Source organism: Penicillium vulpinum, assembly GCF_028829585.1.
Source record: "Penicillium vulpinum strain IBT 29486 chromosome Unknown utg000003l_segment0_segment0, whole genome shotgun sequence".
In the NCBI taxonomy this organism is placed as follows: domain Eukaryota; kingdom Fungi; phylum Ascomycota; class Eurotiomycetes; order Eurotiales; family Aspergillaceae; genus Penicillium; species Penicillium vulpinum.
The window spans coordinates 8,274,057-8,295,032 of record NW_026643243.1 but is presented as its reverse complement, the minus strand read 5'-3'; the positions used below and the strand labels follow the sequence as shown (position 1 = coordinate 8,295,032).

At 47.8% G+C, this 20,976-nt stretch overlaps 8 protein-coding genes across 8 annotated transcripts; 4 read left to right on the top strand and 4 right to left on the bottom strand.

Moving 5' to 3' along the window:
* Nucleotides 1-2,952: 2,952 nt before the first annotated feature.
* N7479_008168 (uncharacterized protein) lies at nt 2,953-3,863 on the bottom strand (the record flags this gene model as incomplete). Its single annotated transcript, XM_057255862.1, has 2 exons — nt 2,953-3,477; nt 3,558-3,863. 2 exons carry the CDS (start codon nt 3,861-3,863, stop codon nt 2,953-2,955), a joined length of 831 nt encoding a protein of 276 aa, XP_057109724.1.
* Nucleotides 3,864-5,287: 1,424 nt separating this feature from the next.
* Nucleotides 5,288-5,542, bottom strand: N7479_008167 (uncharacterized protein; the record flags this gene model as incomplete). The annotated part of the gene is made up of 1 exon (XM_057255861.1): nt 5,288-5,542. One exon carries the CDS (start codon nt 5,540-5,542, stop codon nt 5,288-5,290), a length of 255 nt encoding a protein of 84 aa, XP_057109723.1.
* Nucleotides 5,543-7,394: 1,852 nt separating this feature from the next.
* Nucleotides 7,395-8,790, top strand: N7479_008166 (14-3-3 adaptor artA-like protein; the record flags this gene model as incomplete). The annotated part of the gene is made up of 8 exons (XM_057255860.1): nt 7,395-7,406; nt 7,550-7,557; nt 7,622-7,668; nt 7,735-7,754; nt 7,811-7,822; nt 7,893-8,167; nt 8,240-8,327; nt 8,410-8,790. 8 exons carry the CDS (start codon nt 7,395-7,397, stop codon nt 8,788-8,790), a joined length of 843 nt encoding a protein of 280 aa, XP_057109722.1.
* Nucleotides 8,791-11,125: 2,335 nt separating this feature from the next.
* On the top strand, nt 11,126-11,614 carry N7479_008165 (uncharacterized protein; the record flags this gene model as incomplete). The annotated part of the gene is made up of 1 exon (XM_057255859.1): nt 11,126-11,614. One exon carries the CDS (start codon nt 11,126-11,128, stop codon nt 11,612-11,614), a length of 489 nt encoding a protein of 162 aa, XP_057109721.1.
* Nucleotides 11,615-11,952: 338 nt separating this feature from the next.
* Nucleotides 11,953-12,942, bottom strand: N7479_008164 (eukaryotic translation initiation factor 3 subunit J; the record flags this gene model as incomplete). The annotated part of the gene is made up of 3 exons (XM_057255858.1): nt 11,953-12,651; nt 12,737-12,819; nt 12,924-12,942. 3 exons carry the CDS (start codon nt 12,940-12,942, stop codon nt 11,953-11,955), a joined length of 801 nt encoding a protein of 266 aa, XP_057109720.1.
* A 391-nt stretch (nt 12,943-13,333) lies between these two features.
* aspf22 (enolase acuN) lies at nt 13,334-15,058 on the bottom strand (the record flags this gene model as incomplete). Its single annotated transcript, XM_057255857.1, has 5 exons — nt 14,923-15,058; nt 14,703-14,842; nt 14,589-14,645; nt 14,184-14,523; nt 13,334-14,129 (listed from the first exon to the last, which is right to left on the bottom strand). The coding sequence occupies exons 2-5, from the start codon at nt 14,824-14,826 to the stop codon at nt 13,334-13,336; spliced, it is 1,317 nt and encodes a 438-aa protein (XP_057109719.1). The 5' UTR covers nt 14,827-14,842; nt 14,923-15,058.
* A 1,451-nt stretch (nt 15,059-16,509) lies between these two features.
* On the top strand, nt 16,510-17,867 carry rpt4 (proteasome regulatory particle base subunit RPT4; the record flags this gene model as incomplete). Its single annotated transcript, XM_057255856.1, has 4 exons — nt 16,510-16,717; nt 16,783-17,169; nt 17,232-17,688; nt 17,747-17,867. 4 exons carry the CDS (start codon nt 16,510-16,512, stop codon nt 17,865-17,867), a joined length of 1,173 nt encoding a protein of 390 aa, XP_057109718.1.
* An 871-nt stretch (nt 17,868-18,738) lies between these two features.
* N7479_008161 (glycoside hydrolase family 47 protein) lies at nt 18,739-20,901 on the top strand (the record flags this gene model as incomplete). Its single annotated transcript, XM_057255855.1, has 3 exons — nt 18,739-19,192; nt 19,246-19,890; nt 19,943-20,901. The coding sequence occupies 3 exons, from the start codon at nt 18,739-18,741 to the stop codon at nt 20,899-20,901; spliced, it is 2,058 nt and encodes a 685-aa protein (XP_057109717.1).
* Nucleotides 20,902-20,976: the final 75 nt, after the last annotated feature.

The following is a 20,976-nucleotide window of genomic DNA, read 5'->3' as shown; positions in this document are numbered from 1 at the left end:
TTCTTCTTTATTTTGCTTTCTATTGTGTATAAAAATGCCCTCGAAGCTTTATATTTGACTACCTTGAACATATTCAGTCTATTGCTATATCATTCTCTCTTCTTAGAGTGAATTGAAGACCTTTCAAGAGCCTCTTGTAGGGCTGTAACGTCATGAACGCCAATTCATTTCCCAACTTGGTAAACTTATGGGGCATCTCTAGGCTGCATCGTTTTTTTGCGTATCAGATAGCTTGGCATCTCGGTCGTATGCAGATAGCGTAGCCTAAAACGCGTATCCAATCTTCTAAATCGACCTAATCAACGCCTTACTACTAGTGTCTTCTAGCTTTGTGCCATGACAGCCCTTCACGTGTACAGGTTATCCCCGGGGGTAGATATTTGATACAATCGCTCGGACCATGCATGGCTGGGAATTGCTTTATTCGCGGGGCTGAGATCTTCAAGGCTAAAGCACAGTCCCCGCTAGATGCGCGAAGTGTGGTGTCTCCATAAGCACGCTAACAGATCCATGCTCATAGGGCTGGCGTTAGAAACATAAGCTCATTTGCCTCACTACCCTATTGAGCATATATTCCATCCTCAGTAATAATATGTCGTTTAAATAATAATATAATGTCCAGTCGCTTGATCTCCGTCGTCTGAGCTCATTGCCTTAACTACAACCTTGGAAGTTAATCAAATGCTCATTTCAAGTTACTTTGGCGACCAATATTAGAAACAAAATCAGGAAGTTTCTTGTATTCTACTACAAAGTATGCACTTGTCAACCCTAGGATTTAGTTGCTAGCCGATATGATTAGTCTGACGGGACTCTGCATATTCAACACTTGGTCGATTCATGTTCTAGCTTCAGCCATAGCTTGACCGCAAGTTACGCTCTTTGAAGACTCTGAGAATGGGCACTATTTTATATATGCTTGTTATAGCAAGGTATCCATTCAACAGGCAATTACATGGCAAATTTCCTAATAAAAGCAATGCTGACTCTCATTTTCTTTTACTATTATAAACTAGCAGACGGTAACTACAGGCTGATAGAAATGGCCAAGGTGAGGTTGTTTTAGGCCATCAACTTCCTAAGTCTCATGCCACGCACCCCTGACCTCCGTGCACGCCCCCAAGGCCGTCGCACCTGCATCCTCTGTCTCCACCTGTAGGTTTCGTCCGGAGCATAATCTACACCGTCTCCCACTTTTCTCACGCGTGTCTTTTTCAGTATGATACGAAAATGCTGCGTCTGGTGGGAGGCGCACATCTAGAGCTTCCCCCAGCTCTTGTCTCCTTCCAACACCTATCCGAGTCAATCTACTCCGCGTATAGAGGAAGTGAAGATGGTGATCTGGTTCGTGCACCAAAGTCCATGGTATTTGATCTAATGACGGCTGGTCTAGCCACTCAAGTAAATTATGGTATAGGTATATTCATGAGTGCTAAGTTGCCTGTGAGTTTCTAGCACGTTCAGTCAACGCCTAGAAAGGAAATTGGCACCAAACAGATATGCTAGATTGTTGAGCATACAAAACACTCGAAATAACATGTTAGAGAAGCACTATGGGACTTGTCACTGGTCTCCAGACGGTCCCTCGCCGGCGAGATTCAAAACTCGTGCATCATGATCATATCACTCCCTTCGAATGTATTTGCAAACGCCAAATAAATAGTATTATATAAAATGTATGACTTACTTGGAGAACGCCCTGGGTTGTGCATAACTAAGAAATAGGTGTTAAGACTACGCTCTCGGTTTCTGGGCTCGGCCCACACCATCCATAGAGATTGCAGCGACACTGGTCAACAGGACCGCAGCTAGAAAGAACAAAAAGAAGTCAGTCTTCAGAATCTCATCAAGTTTGAGGGAAGCGGAGAGAAGAGAAACATACTCGACAGGAAGTATCCCAAATACAACATGCCATAGTTTCTCCGTGAGCTAGCCTACCCATAGCTGTCTAGCCACTCGGTCTTAGCTATCCATTTACAAATTAGAGTATTCAACTACAATTTACATCTCTATACGACGCATCTTATCATTCGCTACCCACGCGGTCAATTCAACGTCAACAATCTGCTTTCTGCACAGTAACAAGTCTTATAGCGCTCTCAGTAACGCTCAAAACAAACTAAAGCAATTCCGCACTTACCACCAGCTTAAGGCCGTATACACTTGAGAACAATGCCGCCCTGACGTCGCCGATGCCGTATATAATACCGGCGGTCCCATAGTACCATAGAACAACCTTTTTACTAACTAGATTCATTAACAAGGTATACATTTCGTGCAGGGATGTAATTATTCGGCTCCATGGTTTCATACCCGAGGGGGGTTGTCAAACTTCATAGTATCTGATTTAGTTTCTTCGACTACCCAGTAATCTTATCTCAAATTCGCCATGTACCTAGACGTCCACGGGTCTCCGTACAACTCTTCTGACATAAGCCTCTAGACGATTGGAATTCCTATAAGAGTATCATTTACAGCTCGCCGTAATAAAGTTTCTCGGGCTTAGGTGGTTATATTATCTTACTACTCTATCAAAATCCGTGAAGAAATCTCATACTACATCTTCTATCATGTATAATAATACTAGCGATGCCACTAGAACCCTTTATACACCACTATTAATGGATCTAAAGACATGGTAGTCGGTGCAGGAGTTATTGTTCCTCTTAGTATGCTTACCCTACTCTCTGTTAGGTGAGCCCTTTAGGGGTGGGGGTAAAGAGAGCGCGGGCCTCTTAACCGGTCTAGCTATTCTAGTCATTCTAGATACTGATAGCTAATTATTGCAGTTCTAACTAGTGAGCTAGGGGGGATATTGTGAGAGGGGCTGTGGTGACTACCAAAAAAGAATCAGTTTTTTTTTTGTGTGAATGGAAGCCATATCTGTATAGGCTCTTTCTTATATACATGTATTAAAATCTCCCCTATATATAACGTATCAACCCAAAATTTCTATCGAAACGGCCCTTTGCTCCCAGGCAACTCACGAGGCGATTGCTGACCTGAAACCTCACAGAGCGGCTTTGAGTCTCCGTACTTCATTCTTGATCCCATATACTCTTCCGCATTTAAATACCCATTTTTACCACCTGACACATTGTATTTTGCCTGCGTTTTTCTCCTCCCCCAAAAGAAGCCTACTCCAAGCATTATAAAAGCAAGAACTGCCAACGGAGCCCCGACCCCGACCCCAATGACCACATTTGATGGTCCGTGGTCATTGGAGGATCCTGAGACTTTTGATATCACAGTCACAGTGGCGGTTGCAGTTGCAGTCGCAGTCGCAGTCGTAGTCGTAGTAGCGATTGCAGTTGTGTTTGCGGTATCAGCCGCAGTGGTGTTAATTCCAATGTTGACTAGTGTATCCGCGAGCGTGAATGTTGTGCCTTCTAAACAGCAGCTTTTATCTGTACCACAGCAGAATGCGCCGCTGCTGCATGCGACGAGTCGGGCAGTCCAGCTTGAGGATCCTCCAGCCTGTAACGGAAGGTTTGTCAGTAGGGATTCAACGGCGAGATAAAGAGCAGGAGGGTGATGTGCTGAGCTCATGGACTTACGCTCTTATCGCAGAGTGTCTTGCTCAAGCAATTGGGACTATCCCATGTCTCGTCGGTACAGAAATTTCGCCAATAGTTCGCACCGAATGTGCTATCTTCATTGCTCAAACATAGACCGTTCGGCTGACATGTGTCAGGGTGGGTTGAGTTAAGCGAACAGCACATGGAATCCACCCCGACGATTGCAATACATGGCTGGTAAGTGTGGTCGGCGATGGATCCATCCGGGGCAAAGCAGGTTTTAGCCAGCGCGTGCAATGGCGCAAGAGCGAGGAGAATGGAGATAGAGGAAATTCTACCAAGCATTCTGTCGGTGCGGACAGTATATGAACATAAAGAAAAGACAAAAGAATATAAGCGGGACATATAGTCCGGCCACCAGGTGCATATAAACAGTCACCCCGCTCATCATACAGGTCTGATCTTCCAAGGTTGCTACCCAGTGTCCAGTTAGATCTACAACAGTTGCCAGCGCTAAAACATGGGCGCGTATATTGTAAATTTTGTTTCAGCCCCTTTTGGGTAAATACCAAACTTTTCATAATTGTGTCATTCGTAGGGAGAAATCCCCTAGAGCCTTCTAGGCATAGGTTCAGGCATGATGAACAAATGGGATATCCCGAAGATCTGGGGAACGTCGAGACTTTTATGGAAGGCAAAAGAACTGAAATTGCCTGGTGCATTATAATAATCAGCTTTAGATTTGGACTTGGTTGCCCAGAGGCTCCCCGAGCGTGACAACTTAGCGCCAGGCTATCCTTAGATGCATAAGCCAAATTATATTTCGATTTGATTGGGTACTGTATATAGGTCTTGGCTCCACCCTGAGCGGCTGAACCCGTTTGGTAAGAGGCGGGCTCCCTTTGTTTAGCGCTGTCTCTGCCAAGATTTAATCTCCTTCGTGCACTCAGGGTACCTGTCTCCTGTATTAGCACTTTATGAGGAACATAATTCCGAGATCCCGATCACAGCTCAGAATAAAATGTCAAATTAGCTGAGCATCATATTGCAGTTCAAGCAAGGTACGGAGTGAATACTGCCCTTATAGCGCACGACTTCCAACCACTTATGATACTTCGGCAAAAGAGCTGCCACGTACCCTTGCCTGGCTTAAGCCCCTTTACGCGACATTATTATTTCACCCGCAGACCATGTTTGCCCCTATTTAGGGGCGAGATCCCTAATCTATCGCAATCCGTCTCATTTTACTCGCCCTCGGCCAATATTCTATAACTCACAGATCCACCTATATTATCTGGATTGCCCTAAACAAATGGCACCCTTCATCTCACCGCCACATTATATATAGCAATATATATTGGTAGCATCCGAAGAGAGACTCTACGAGGCCAGAAGCCTTGTTCAGGACGCCCCAGACAGCTCTCTGCTATATAAGGGACGCCGCAAAGGCTACCAGGTCCAGCTCTGTAGTCAACAGCTTGGTTGAGGGAAGTTGAGCGGCATCTCCGTCTTATGTCTTACGTCTCCCGATGCCTACGATATAATTGGCGAGATATTAGCTTTGATTCAAGACAAATCAAAGGCCTTGGATGCATTTATCCACCAGGATGGGAAGGAGAACTAGACTCTTGCTACCTGTCTTCCATCCCTAGAGGTGATGGTCTCGATCTCGATTTGCTGCGCGCTCCATGGGAGAGGGTTGATCAAGCAGTGGCTGGGGCGAGAGTCTGTCTACTTATCGCTCGTCCAAGCTGTATGGAGCCTACTATCTACCCATCACTCTCTCGTATCCCTCGATCATGAAGCGGCAAAGCTAAACGCAGCCAGCTGTGATAGATAATCAGCGCAGGATCACATGAGCAGTGAGCGAGCAATTTCAGATCGCCGACTGTCCGACAAAAGCTAAGGAATGAGGTGGAATCCGTGTTGTGTAATGGTGTTGCCGAGGTCCTTGGTTTCTCAGAGGAGAACGTCTGCGCTGAAAACAATTTCTCCTGCCGTGGAGAGGACTTGGTAGCAGCCATGATCGTGGTGATCGTGCGAGAGCATGGTTCACCTTACCGTTGCGCACATCTTCCAGCACTCTCGCTTGGGATCTACCCTCATAGCTTCTGCCTGTGTCCTCATTCATCGCGCATCTACCAGCAAGGATGGAGCCAGAAATTTTGGAATCGGGAACTGATAGAGATGCGTGCTTTTATCTCTCCCAAGTCCCTTCAGCAACCTATAGGCCCCATCCCAACGCCCTGCTGAGTCGACAGTCACCGTGCTGAAAGTTACCTATCGCCAAATCATACCCCTCTATATCAGTCTCCCGGAGGCGGCAATGGGTCTGGGATGGCTGAGCGGGGGACACCAGTCGCGGAAACTTGAAGACGATCGCGTGAACAACGGCCATCTTTCCCTATATCCTTCGAATCAATCCGACTTAGACAGTCGTCGACACCCTTCCCGATTCTCAGTGCCAGTGATATGCTGGGTTCTTCGTTTGGGGAATGTGATGGTGAGCAAGGGTAAAAGCAAGTCAAATGATAAGATCTAGGGTTTATTACTTGAGAAAAGACGAAATTGAGGAGGGAAATTTTTGCCAAAAAAAAAAAGAGTGAGGTAAAGCATTAAGATTGAATCATGTAACTGACGTACATTTAGTTAGTAGACGGTATTATTATGTACCTAGAAGACACTAAATGAGTGAGTTGAATGCTCAATTTGTGCTAGACTGACAGAAATTATCCCTGAGGCACTAACACATCAATATGTGCAACAGCTTCAGAATATTATACGCTTGTGAAATACGAGACATACTAACTCTATCAATACTTGAGAAATACTCAATGATTGGTATGGGCAATTCCCTGATATCAGTCATACATTTTGAGCCAAGCTTAAATGCTTATACAGCCGATAATTGACAGCCAAAACGTTTAGTACTACAGAATATCATCTCTACCTGTAATGAACCTGATGATCGATATTGGCCGTACCCCCTTTCGATATTTTTTATAGTACGGGAAACACCGCAGCCTATTAGTTGGAACTATGAGTAGTGTTTAACTTTGCCCAATCTGATTTTGTGTACACATCCAAAAAAGGAGGGAGTCGACTGAGTCTATATATTTGATATCTACTCACATACTTCTAACTTGAATTGTATTCCAAACTTCAGCAATACTTGTGGTACTTTGAGACCTGATTTTGATTGCGCGGCTGATCAACTACATCATAGCTTGTCTGGAAGGTTCCAAGGAGATTTGCATCATCATCATCCCCAGACTTTTATATCGCTGTCCGGAATAGTCAATCAAAAGACATACCTACCTCAGCAGTACCTATATAGATACATGTACTCCATACTTCGTGTAAAAATTGCTAATTTTTCAGCTGACCATCGGAGGTGGCTGTACCGGTCGGAGTCTCTAGGACAAGGTAATATGATCCTGTAGACACACATAGAGGAACTCTAGGTACAATCAACTGTAGAATCCAGTCAAACGCCATATCTTGTGGTATAGGTATCTGATCTCGTGTCCATGTCTCCTAACAGGAAAGATACTTGGTAATAGATACGGTCAGATATACCCCACCCCGCGTAAATTAATTAATTACTAGGGAGGATCGACGGTAAAATGAATACTGGGCTGCGGCCCAAGTACCGGAGTACTTACACAATGCGGTGCCACAATAGGGGCAACTAGGTACTAGGTACAAGTCAACAGCGTATTATTGTTATGATTCAAATCCCCCCAACTCACTTCACTCTCCATCTCTCTCCCCCACTTGGTCGTTTCTACCCATCTTCCTCTTCTGCATCTTGCGCTTCCTATCCCTTTATTTTAAGTCTCAAATTCTAATCACCCGTCTCGATTCAATTTCATCATGGGTTCTGAGGTACGTTGCTGTCCCCCTCTACCGGGCGCTCTGTTGAGTTGTCACCGCCATCGCAATCCCACATTCCCATCCTCATCTGAGCTCACCACTATCTGGATTTTTTGTCGATAAGAACTGGGCTAACAAATATCGTAACTATGCAGCGTGAGAAGTATGTCCATTGTCACCCCTGTCCCTGAAACCCCACAACCCGACATGACTGACCCCCTCACCAGCAAGACGTTCCTCGCGCGGCTCTGCGAGCAGGCCGAGCGCTACGATGGTAAGTTGGCCTGCGATCGTTTTGTTGTTTGACGTGTATATTGACGTGTTGCTCTCTGCTTCCTAGAAATGGTCACCTTTATGAAGGTTAGTCGCACCCCCCTCGTGTTGTTTACTAGGAATACATGCTAATCGCCCAACAGGAAGTCGCCAACGTATGACACCATCGTACCCCTATCACCTTCGGGGTTTATTTGGACGTATTCGCGATTGACACATATCTAGATTGGCGGCGAGCTCACTGTCGATGAGCGTAACCTACTTTCCGTCGCCTACAAGAACGTGGTCGGCACCCGCCGTGCCTCCTGGCGCATCATTTCCTCCATCGAGCAGAAGGAGGAAAATAAGGGTTCCGAGGAGCACGTCAGCATCATCCGCGAATATCGTCAGAAGATCGAAACCGAGCTGGAGCAGGTCTGCCAGGACGTGCTTGATGTTCTTGATGAGGCTCTTATCCCCAAGGCCGAGACTGGAGAGTCCAAGGTCTTCTACTACAAGATGTGGGTTACACTCCAACCACCCTTCCTTTGGAGACTTCTCGATTTGTGACATTGTACTGACTTTGTAAACAGGAAGGGCGATTATCACCGTTACCTTGCTGAGTTCGCTTCCGGTCCCAAGCGCAAGGGTGCTGCCACCGCTGCCCACGAGGCCTACAAGGTAACTCACCCCTCTTTAGGCTTATTGTTATAGGCCTTCCTCTATTTTGCAATGCAATGAACAGCTATTGATCGTGTCACAGAATGCCACCGATGTTGCCCAGACCGAACTCACCCCCACTCACCCCATCCGCCTGGGTCTTGCCCTGAACTTCTCCGTCTTCTACTATGAGATCCTCAACTCGCCTGATCGTGCTTGCCACCTTGCCAAGCAGGCATTCGACGATGCTATTGCAGAGCTCGACTCGCTCTCTGAGGAAAGCTACCGCGACAGCACCTTGATTATGCAGCTGCTGCGCGACAACCTGACTCTCTGGACCTCATCCGAGGGCAACGAGGGCGAGAGTGTTGCCAAGGAGGAAAAGTCCGAGGAAGAGACCGCTGCTCCTGCCGCCGCCACTGAGGCCGCTGCTCCCACCGAGGAGAAGGCCGATGAGGCCAAGCCCGCTGAGACTGAAGCTTAAAGGAGCAACATTAGGGGTCGCGACGAGCCGTATGCCGTTTGGTAGGGTGGGCGTTCGCATTTATTCCTGGACGTGGTTATGCAAGTCGCTTCTTTGTTTTCACTGAGCGCTGGGTTGGACCGGCAGATATCTTGCACGTCTTCGGGACCGTGTGGGTCGGCCGGCGGAGTTTGATATTCGGTTGACGCGAGCGGAAAAGGGGCTGAGTGGAAATTTCTCTCTCTTTTATTGTCTCTATTCCCACTCCAGCACGTTTCAATGTGTTTATTTTCCATTCCATTCCGAGCTTCTTTACTTTAGATGCAACCCTGTGTTGGGTTGCTTGCGTAGTCAATGATTCCCCATTTACCAGTATTCATGACTGGAGTATGAGCCGATACAAGAGTAAACATAGTTAATTCTTTGCACGGAATCACCTTTTTAATCATTAATCTCAAAAGCCTTGACACATTCTAGCCAAACAACACTTCAAGAGATCTGCAGACCAGTGTGTGCATTTAACGCTTCGAAGTTAACCAAATTCCTACTGTCTTCCGTCAGCGGTGGTATCGCCTACTCAAAGTTGCCACCATCAGCTCAGACGCATCTTGCTCATCATAGGAAAAATCCACGTCATCAACCTCCAAAGCAAAGACGCTAGTGTCCGAAAATTACAGGCAACCAAAAACGCCACGGAATACGCCATCCCATCAAGCGCCGAAGACGGAGAACCAACACCATCGGGGACAAACATCCCTCAACCGATTCGTTGGGCCCAAAAGCTGAACAAAAATACCACTGAAAACAATGAGGCCCTAACAATCTCCAGTCCGCCATCTCCCATCCTCGAAGCGAACCCAACCAAAACACACGTCTTCTCACCATCGAAGAGCAACCAATCGAAACCGCGCGTTCGCAGGGAGGGGTCCGGGCACTTTCTGGAAGATGACAGCTGAGCAGGTGGGCATCGCATTGCATTTGATGCATGATGCAATCTTGCTGTGCCGATAGGAGGTCTGAGAACGCCACGAGGGCAAGGCGGAAGTGTTGGCGAATGGTGGCCGGGGGCTGTTGATGAGGTGGTCTGTCGTGCATCGATTGGTTTTGTTAGCTGATCCCTGCATGTGTGTAGATCTTTCTTTGCGGTGATAGGTGTTGCATATATGTGGTCTGGCCAAGTGTTGCGCTTAAGGACTATACTATGTTTTGTGTCTGGGGAGTTAGATGGATGTTATATTCCGATTGTATTGGGATGCTAATTGTGCCCTGGTGGTTTGCATACAAATATCAAGCCACTTTGTTCTGATATAAACCCGAGTTGATCAACTTTTATTCAATATGATATAATATCAGCCCTTGACGATCTAATTGATACATAGTATTAAGACTTATGCACTAGGATCCACTCCCTGAGATTCTGACTTGTCTAGCAAACTGTCGGCTATAGAGTTTAGAGATCATGACGGATAGAAGACAAACATATGTACATCTGTACTTATACGAGACATAGAAGTGGGACATTGGAAGAAGCAAGTCCGGATGCATAATGCCCGTATCCGTTGTCAAATCAGTTGATGATGTATATCTGAGATTGCCGCGCGTCAAGCAACACGACAAAACATGTTGGGTCAGCTGATGACATCTTGCTTTCACCGCACAGTAATTATGACTTGAATTGGTCCCAGAGCCCCATACTAGGGACTCGCAAGCGTCACGTTTGTTTGCTTGGTTCTTGGCAACAGCTAGGATGAATGCAAGTGCTTACTGCCGATCCCTCAGTAAATGTGTACCTGCTCCAATCGAAGATTAGAGGAAAGTCTGAAATCTCAAAATGACGGTAAATTGTTTTATCATATTCTCATCGATAGTTAGACGAATATATAAGATACATAGAGATGTCTATTTTTGGCATGCATGCAATTTAAGCGAAGTATGTACGTTGACGTACATATACCAGGCTTGCTCAGGAATTTCTTATACACATCCATGAATGTATGTTATAGGTACATAAGCATTGCCACATGACCAAGTCAGTGAATCCTAGTTCGATACATATGTATGTGGTATGCATGACTACATTACCTCTATTTAGACATTATACAGACCCTATTACGGAGTATGCAAGTATAGATTGGGTAGATGCATTGAGATCAAAATCATGTCTGGTGAGATTTTCTCAATTGCCCCTGAGTTCTATCCGGCTCCATGCTATCGGGATCTACACGAAAGGAGAAGATGTATGTAAAAGAAATGCATATAGTCAAATCCACATCTTGCTGCAATGAGGTATATAAACTGGTTGAGGACACAAACCTCCATCTCGAGCAGTATTTTATCCGAGAAAACCAAAATCCCAATGTCAATCACCCAACCCCTCTCCCTCGAACCCAACGCTCTTTATATCCTCCTCCTCGATCTAGGCGGGAGCTGCCTCTTCGAATGGAAACTATACCTCTCCTCAACACCCACAATGGGCCGAACCTTCCACATAACCAACGAGACAGGCCCGATAGCCTGGCAATACAAAACCGAAGTCGTATACAACATAGCAAGCAACATGCGAGTGGTGCTAGCGCTGAAAATTGGCGTCGTCGAGCCTGTACTGCACGCTGCACTGGGAGCACGTCTGGCACTCGTCCCATTAGCGCTGTACTCCGCTCGATTCCGAGAGGGCCTTTGTTGCCGCGTGTGGGTCCAGGAAGCGCTTTTTGCTTTGGATGATGAGGGCTATCTGGGTCTTGCTAGGAGCGTTGTTGATATCGAGCAGGAGGGTAGGCAGATTGGGATGCTTAATAAAAGTCGGGGGACTAGGTCGGTGGTTAGGAGTAGTGGGTTTGTTGGGTAATTTCTAAAAGGTTGTAATGTGGTGGTTATTAGCTGGGGGGGTTAGGGTTGTGGTTGATTTATGTGAGGTCATATAATAATAGGCATGGATTGGTTCTTTCTATGGGTTACTTATGCCCTGGCATTTTGAGATAGAAGGGGATGTACAGGGCGAGGTTTGGGAAAAAGAAAAAAAAAAAAAGTGGTCACATTGAGCAGAAACCTGCATATAGGTGAGGCAAGAATAAGGATGGTCTTCTTTTAAAAATGCATATTTTCAAGAATCCAACCCAGGAGAAAGCAAGAGCGAAACAAACACCCCAGGTAATTCAAATGGAGACGAGTCGTTCGTATTCACGTTCACATAAAGTCATCATCCCCAAGATCATCACCACCGTCGTAGACGGTGCTATCACGCTGAATGTCGCGGCTGGCATTCAGCGAGATCTTGGTCTTCGCCGCCTTGGACTTCTTGTTGCCCTTGTCATTTGCACGCTCCTCACGCATCTTCTCGTTGGAGGCAGTAGTGAGAGCACTGGCAATCTTCTTGATCTCAGCACTAGGCAGCTCCTTCACGAGCTTACGGGCGAAGTCCTGCGCCCAGAGAGAGTAATGGGGCTTCTTGGTGTGCGGGGTGAGGAGCGGAAGAAGGGTCTCGGTCAGACGGGTGAACTGGTCCTTAGTGACGGGGTTGAACAAAGGCATGGCAGACAGGTCGACAGACTTGGTAGGGTCGTTTGAGTCGCTGACAACAACAGCCTTGGGGGCGCCCTTGTTGCGCTTAAGATCAACAGAGCCGAAAAGATCCTCGGCGTGGGCAAGATCGGCTTCCTGCTCGGTCTTGCGCAGACGAGCGCGGCGGTCTGATTCGTCCTCGCTCTCGAGCTCATCCCCGGCCTCCTCACGGAGGCGCTGCTGCCGGAGTTCCTCTATCCGCTCGGCTTTGGTCTTCTTGTTGGCGGCGGCGGTGGCCTTGGCCTTAGCTTCGGCTTCGGCGGCTTTCTTGGCCTTCTCGCGCTCTACCTCGGAATCTTCGGCGGCATCCCATGAGTCAAGGACCTATTATTCGGCGGTTTATTAGTTTTCTGGTCTGAGCGCGAAGGTGAGGGCCCTGCTGGACAGGTTCGAGCTTGTGTTCCCTTACATCTTCGTCCTCTTCATCATCGAAGCGGCGGCGAGGCGCAGCAATAACAACAGGAGGCGCAGAGCTCTCTTCTTCTTCTTCGTCTATATGAAATAAAAGGATTAGCAACAGCAACAAGGATCAGAACACGAGCTAAGCAATTGTGGCAATTACTATAGAAGGCGATAATACAAGGATAGTAACATACCCCACTTAGAAGGCGGCATTTTGAACAATCTAAAAGCTCGTTGATAGAAAGAAAAGAAAGAACGTAACGCGCTATACGCAAGGCCGAAAGGAACAAGCCAACAATAGGACCCAGCAATGGAGGGGCGAGGGCAAATTTTATGTGGGACACACTTATCATCCCCAGGTGGCATGTTCACGTGATCTCGGGCATTAGATGCCCGATGAGCATGATTTTTGTTCAATCTATACTGAGGAAATCTTCATTTACTACTCATTTTTCTTAAATTATCGAAGGGTGGAAATTTGTTTTCATTGAAAAAGATCCTATTAAATTCATAATCATCATGTGCGATGGTTCCGTGAATCATCCAAACCATCGTTTTTGATGGGCCCTCATCAGGCCCGATCTATGCTGCCGAAAGGCTCCATTTACAGAGTGACAGCAGTGCGGAACTTCTCGCCGGCGTAGATAGCGTTGGCACCAAGCTCCTCCTCAATACGGAGGATCTGGTTAAGCTTGGCAAGACGCTCGGAACGGGCAGGGGCACCGGTCTTGATCTGACCGGCGCGGAGGCCAACGGCGATATCAGCAATGGTGACATCCTCGGTCTCACCGGAGCGGTGGGAGACCATGACACCCCAGCCGTCGGCGTAGGAGTCCTTGGCAGCCTGGATAGACTCGGTCAAGGTACCGATCTGGTTGACCTTCAGGAGAAGGGAGTTGCAGGACTTGAGCTCAATGGCCTTCTTGATGCGCAGAGGGTTGGTGACAGTCAAGTCATCACCGACAATCTGGAAGTCGGAGGTCTTGTAGAAGTAGCTCCAGGCCTCCCAGTCGTCCTCGGCGAAGGGGTCCTCGATGGAGACAATGGGGTACTTGGCAGCGAGGGACTTGTAGAGGTCGGCAAGCTGCTCGTAGGTGAGCCACTTAGTAGGGTCGCTCTCGGGGTTCTTGAAGTCAAGATCGTACTTCTTGGCATCCTCCTTGTAGAACTCGCTGGAGGCAACATCCATGGCAATCTTGATCTGGCCAGTGTAACCAGCCTGCTCAATGGCATCGGTGATGAGGTCAAGAGCCTCCTCAGCAGTCTGAATATCAGGAGCGACACCACCCTCGTCACCGACGTTACCGGCGGACTGGCCGTATCTCTTCTTAGCGAGAGACTTGAGCTTCTGGTAAACCTCGGAACCCTGGCGGAGGGCCTCAGAGAAAGTGGGGGCAGTACTGTGATGTTGTTAGTTGATAGTTGCAATACAGCTCTGAGGCTGGAAGACCTACTCGGGAACAATCATGAACTCCTGGAAGGCGAGACGGCCACCGGCGTGGGAGCCACCGTTCAGGACGTTCTGGAAGGGAACGGGGAGGACGAAGGGCTTCTTGGTTCCGGCAAGGTCGGAGATGTGAGCGTAGAGGGGAACACCCTTCTCAGCGGCGGCAGCCTTGGCAATGGCCAGAGAGACACCGAGGATGGCGTTGGCACCGAGCTTGCCCTTGTTGGCAGTTCCGTCGAGCTTGTTCAGGAACTCGTCGACCTTGGCCTGGTCCTTAACATCGATGTTCTCCTTGATAAGAGCGGGGCCAATGATCTCGTTGACGTTCTTGACGGCATTGAGGACACCTATTTGAAATAAATATATCAGTTTCCGGTTTACTTATGCATATCAACCGAGCTCATCTACTTACCCTTGCCACCCCACTTAGTCTTGTCACCATCGCGGAGCTCAACGGCCTCGTGCTGGCCTAAGAGTTAATGTTAGCAAGCTATCAATGCTGGTCTAGAAGGCAAGGAGGACAAACCAGTGGAAGCACCGGAGGGGACAATGGCACGGTGAAGGCCAGTCTCGGTGACAACATCCACCTCAACGGTGGGGTTGCCGCGCGAGTCGTAGACGGAGCGAGCGTGGATCTTGGAGATAGGCATGTTGGAATTGGACAGGCTGATTATAGTTTCAGTCAGTTGAAAGAAAGAAAAAAGAGAATCCGGGCTGATATATGGCAAAAGCTGCAGGTGACTAACGGCGGGGGGAGGTTCACCGATGACCCAAAAAGATTGGGCGGGAAGAGGGTAAGAAGGATATGATTTGCTTGGAGAGCTCAACGGGGGGCAAGTTCCTACTACGATCACCGGTAGGTCTTTGGTTGGTTTCTATTCCTTTCCAGAAGACTTGGAGTGTAGTGTAGAGTGGAATGATGTGGTTGGAGGGGTAGATGTGTTATGGCGGGGTATATGATGTTATGATGGTTATGATGTTATATGATGCTATATTTCAACTCACCTGTTATAAAAGGAAGAACAACTTGGTAAATAAAACGAAAATTCCCTACGGAGACACCCGACTACTTAAATAACTTTCCCCCAGAGAACCCCGGGAAAGCTCTTGCTGCTCCGATTCTTTCCAATGCAACAGTGGGGCTCGATGACCATTCTCTAACACTTGCTGGCTGATCCGACCATATGCGGCCCTCTTAGCTACGAGATCTCCCGTCCCTCGGAAGATATTAGACTTATGATGGCATTCTCCCGATTGTACGGAGTACGTACACTCCGTACTTTGTATATATATACCCCTGTTGCAGGACGTGCACATCGTACGGCATACCCCTCAACCCCTCCATTATGCATCTAGCTTGAGCTGTAAAACAGAGCTCCTTATTGTTTGAGCTGATGTTACCTTCAAGGCTATTATATATTCAAACAAATCGAAAGGAAATTTTCACATTACGTAGCGTAGCATTCATTCCGTTCCGACGTTGACGAAGACAGCTGTTGATTCCTTATTGTTAAGGCCAAACTAACTCGAACCGTCTTCCGGATTATCCTCCCTTCCGAGATGCTCCCATCAATAATAGCCAATAATAGCCAAGGTTTGAGACAAAAGGAAAGGAGAAAGGCCCACTTCTGGGATCACTTGTATGAGTGAATTGTTGATAAAGAATACATACAACATACAATGCGCACGCAACTACCACTTCGCCAAGCGGGTGACATGACCTACTCAATATTTTAGCGCCTATCGCTAGAAATGTGGTAACTCGCAGACATCCATAGCCTGAATCCATAAGCACCGTATGAGGATGAAGAAGCATCTCCATCTTGATCAAGAGGATTGTGATTAGAAAAAGAAGGATTAGGACCTTGGGAGATATAGGAATGAATAGAAAATGGAGCATGAAAGGCGCAAAAGAACCCAAAGTAGAGAGCTCAAATATCTGGAGCTAAAAGGCGAACTGTTTCCCAAAGCCTATATCATCGTTACATTATCATCTCTTATTTATTCGAAGCTAGCATGGATCCATTAAACTCCTCAAATTCTTTGGGTTATATTGTCCAAGATTTCTGCCTTAGGTGTCTAAAAACCTGCTGATGACCAAGATTATGACATAAGGCAGCTATGTGGTCATGTGATCATCTCTTATGGACGCCGCGCTGGAAGCTGGAAGCTCCCCAGGCAAGGTGCTGTCGCCCTTTTCAATCACGATATTCATCCATTTCGCATCCACGACTTTACACGAACCCCGGAATCCTTAACTGAATTATAGCCCCCCTTTGGCTACCATCCCAACTCGTCCACACTCGGTGAATCTCGTTCGTCCGCCTTTCATCATGAGCGACCCGGAGCGCGGCCAGGCGCTCGAGGACTATAAAAAGAGCTTGCTCGAGCTACGAGAATGGGAAGCCAAGTTGAAATCGCTTCGCTTGGGTATCAAGGATCTTCAAAGAGAGTTTGATGTCTCTGAGGATAACATCAAGGCACTACAAAGTGTTGGTCAGATCATCGGCGAGGTGCTGAAGCAGCTCGACGAAGAGCGATGTAAGTATCGGAGGTTCAAGCTTTTTACTCCAATGATCGCATAAAGAAGCTAATCCGCTTTACAGTCATCGTCAAGGCGTCATCGGGTCCTCGATATGTGGTCGGTTGTCGTTCAAAGGTTGATAAGTCCAAGATGAAGCAAGGCACACGTGTGGCCTTGGATATGACAACACTCACCATCATGCGGATGCTACCTCGTGAAGTTGATCCCATGGTGTACAACATGTCTCTGGAAGATCCAGGGTCCGTCAACTTCGCAGGTATCGGTGGTCTTAACGACCAGATCAGAGAGCTCCGTGAGGTCATTGAACTGCCCCTGAAGAATCCAGAACTCTTCCTCAGAGTTGGAATTAAGCCTCCGAAGGGTGTTCTGCTCTACGGTCCTCCTGGTACTGGTAAGACACTGCTTGCACGAGCAGTAGCTAGCTCGATGGAGACCAACTTCTTGAAGGGTATGTTCAACGTCTTTATAACATCTACGCCCGCAACATTCTGACTAGTCTACTCTCTTTAGTTGTATCCTCGGCCATTGTGGACAAATATATCGGTGAATCCGCTCGATTGATCCGAGAAATGTTCGGATACGCCAAGGAACACGAGCCCTGCATTATTTTCATGGATGAGATCGATGCCATTGGTGGACGACGATTCTCAGAGGGTACATCAGCAGATCGAGAAATCCAGCGGACGCTCATGGAGTTGCTGAACCAGCTGGACGGTTTCGACTACCTAGGAAAGACAAAGATCATCATGGCCACCAACCGACCGGATACACTGGACCCTGCTCTGCTGCGTGCCGGTCGTCTGGACCGCAAGATTGAGATTCCTCTTCCCAATGAAGTTGGTCGTTTGGAGATTTTGAAGATCCACACAAGTACAGTCCAACAGGAAGGCGAGATCGACTTTGAGAGCGTGGTCAAGATGAGCGATGGTCTTAACGGTGCCGATCTCCGAAACGTGGTTACTGAAGCGTGAGTGACACTCCTACATTATATTCTACCTGAAGTTCGTTAGCTAACCCTTTATTAGTGGTCTGTTCGCGATCAAGGATTACCGTGACGCTATCAACCAGGATGACATGAACAAGGCTGTACGGAAGGTGGCAGAGGCAAAGAAGTTGGAGGGCAAGCTTGAGTATCAGAAGCTGTAATTGTATCTACCTTGCGGGGCTGGTGGCCCACATCATCTGCACGGTTTAGATCTCTATCTTGAAGCGCTCATGCTATGCATTCCTATTCTTCTATTGATTCAAGCTGGAGTCTGTAGATCAGGGTTCTTGGAAACAATAACTTGCTTAATTAACAGTTGAATAACTGCTCCAATCAATTGATGAGAGGATGTAGGGTTTGATAAATAGCTCGTTGCCCTGAATGTTGATTATATACAAGTACTCTCAGACTTGATAACCTTGGAAGTTATGAGGCTTACGCGTGCAATGATATGATTTGCGGGCACCCCTAGTGTCGCCTCTCCACTTCCCCAGTTTCCCTTGACCCTTGCCACGTTCTCAGTTTTCAAGTGCGCACATTTTGTCTCGAATTAAATTAAATGCTTGTTGCGATACTTGGCTTTTGTTTGCCATAGGATTGCTGAAAACACGCGGGATTACCTCCGCGCTCCGCATTTCCGCAGAGAAATTCTTTACGAACCACCAACCCACCAAACACAACTGTATCGTTGCATTTTGGCCTTTTAGTCTAGAACTGAGAGATCAGATTGTCTTTGCGATCAAGACTTTTAGACCACAACCGCCCTAACGAAGGGTTGTTTCGGTAAGTGTGCGGGTGTCTTTGTCCGAAGGGTTGGCTCCTCTAGGGCTGGAATCAAACCCGACTAACTGTTGCATGTCGAATAGCAAACGCGCTTGAATGAACCTTGAAATAAAATCTTGATCAACACCAAGCGAAGGCGAATCCTCCGATATTATCTCGTCCTCCCCCTCAGTCCCATGTGGCGCATTCGGTAATTACAAGACCGACAGACATTCCCTCACGGAACAAGATACAAGATCGAAGAAAACAATGGCCTATCAGCCATCGCGCAGTCCCTTTGCGCCCGCGCGACAAGACAGCTACTATGGAAACCCTCGTACTGGGCTCCGTGGATATGGGCTGTCGAACCAGCCCATCCCCCTATCCAATAAAGCGAACGGCTACTTCGAGAAGGACCGCACACTACCTTTATACAAAGACAAGCCATTCTTTTCGCCGCGGCGCACAGGTCCTCGAAGGAGATGGAGGCCATTCCTGAACGTGCTGGGGGCGTGCACGGTGTTGTTTTTCTTATATTATAACTTCTACATGCGCACGTGGTCGGGGCTACAGTCAAATGATAAAGGGGTCGAATTATGGAAATGGGCCCAGACATTGGAAGACGGAAAAAATTCCGGCGACTTGTCTGACTGGACTGCGAGACGAGAGAAAGTGCGGGACGCCTTCATCGTTAGTTGGGAGGGATATGAGAAGAACGCATGGGGTAAGTCATCCAGCAGCCTTGTGTTCTGTGATAGCGCTGACACTATTGTTCAGGATACGATCAGTATCGCCCAGTATCGAACGTTAATCAGGAAGACACCAGCGGCGCATTGGGCTGGATGATCGTTGACTCGCTGGACACATTGATGATCATGAATCTAACGTCCAAGGTCCACCGCGCGCGCCAATGGATTTCCACATCGTTGAATTATGATCAGGACCGTGATGTTAATACGTTCGAGACGACGATTCGCATGCTGGGTGGTTTGCTGTCTGCACACTATCTGTCAACCAAGTACCCCGATTTGGCACCCATCAACGACGATGATGTCGGTGCTGCTGGTGAAGACTTGTACATCGAGAAAGCGGCTGATCTCGCTGAGCGGCTACTCGGGGCTTTCGAGTCTCCAAGCGGTATCCCGTGGTCGAATGTCAATCTCAACACTTCAGCAGGTGTCGTCGTGCATTCCGACGAGGGAGCCACGTCTATTTCTGAGGCTGGCTCATTGCAGCTTGAATTCAAGTACTTGGCCAAGCTGACCGGCGAGGCGGAATATTGGAAGTTGGTTGAGAAAACGATGAAGCTAGTCGACCAGCAAAAGCCTCAGGATGGCCTTGTCCGAACTGCCATCCATCCTGATAGTGGTACATTCAAAGGAGACAGCATTACTCTAGGCAGCAAGGTGGATTCTTATTATGGTATGTTGATAATACTCCGTTCTTTGTAGTTCTTCTAAGCTGACTCGCCCAGAATATCTCATCAAGCAATATCTGCAAACCTCAGAACAGGAGCCCATCTACAAAGAGATGTGGGATGAGGCATTGAAAGGCATCCGCAAGCACCTGGTCTCGTTCACCAAGAACTCTCAGCTGATGATTATCGGCGAGCGGCCCCAGGGCCTAGACCAGGATCTGTCCCCCAGAATGGACCATCTAGTCTGCTTCATGCCCGGAACAATCGCACTCGGTGCGACCGGTGGCCAGCCCTTGTCCCAAGCCCGAAAGTCAGCTGGTTGGACTCAACAGCGCGAGGAAGAGATCCTCATGTCCAGAGAATTAATGAAGACCTGCTGGGCAATGCACCAGGCAACAGCAACCGGCCTCGCAGCCGAGATCTCCCACTTCGTCCTAGACTCACCTCCCGTGATGATGGCAGACAAGTACCCAGATCCAGCGACAAATCTCAAACACGCATCCAAGCCCGAGGCACTGCGCGGCATTTCCAAGCCCCTGGAGGCGCAAAGCGATGCGTCCGAGTCCTGGCGCGCGGACATCGATATCCACCGCGACGACCGTCACAATCTCCAGCGCCCGGAAACAGTCGAGTCTCTCTTCTATCTTTACCGTATTACCGGCGACGATATCTACCGCCAGTGGGGATGGGAGATCTTCAAGTCTTTCATCAAACACACAGCCGTGGTCGAGAAGAAGAGTACCTCCCGTATTCCTACGTCGACCAACACAGCACCTGTTTTCCGTATCAAGGGCTTTACATCGCTTGGAAATGCGGATGCAGTTCCTTCGTACAAGCGCGATAATATGGAGAGCTACTGGATGGCTGAGACGCTCAAGTATTTCTACTTGTTGTTCTCGGATCGTGATTTCATCTCGTTGGAGGATCACGTTTTCAATACTGAGGCCCATCCATTCCCTCGGTTTAAGCCTACTGGTGAGCTTAAGACGGGATGGGAGAGGGCGCCCAAGCAGTAGATCTGCTGAGCAGAGCCTTGGTTACGGCTGTGATGTCTCTTATGTGTTTTTTACAGCGTTTTTCCTTATATTTTT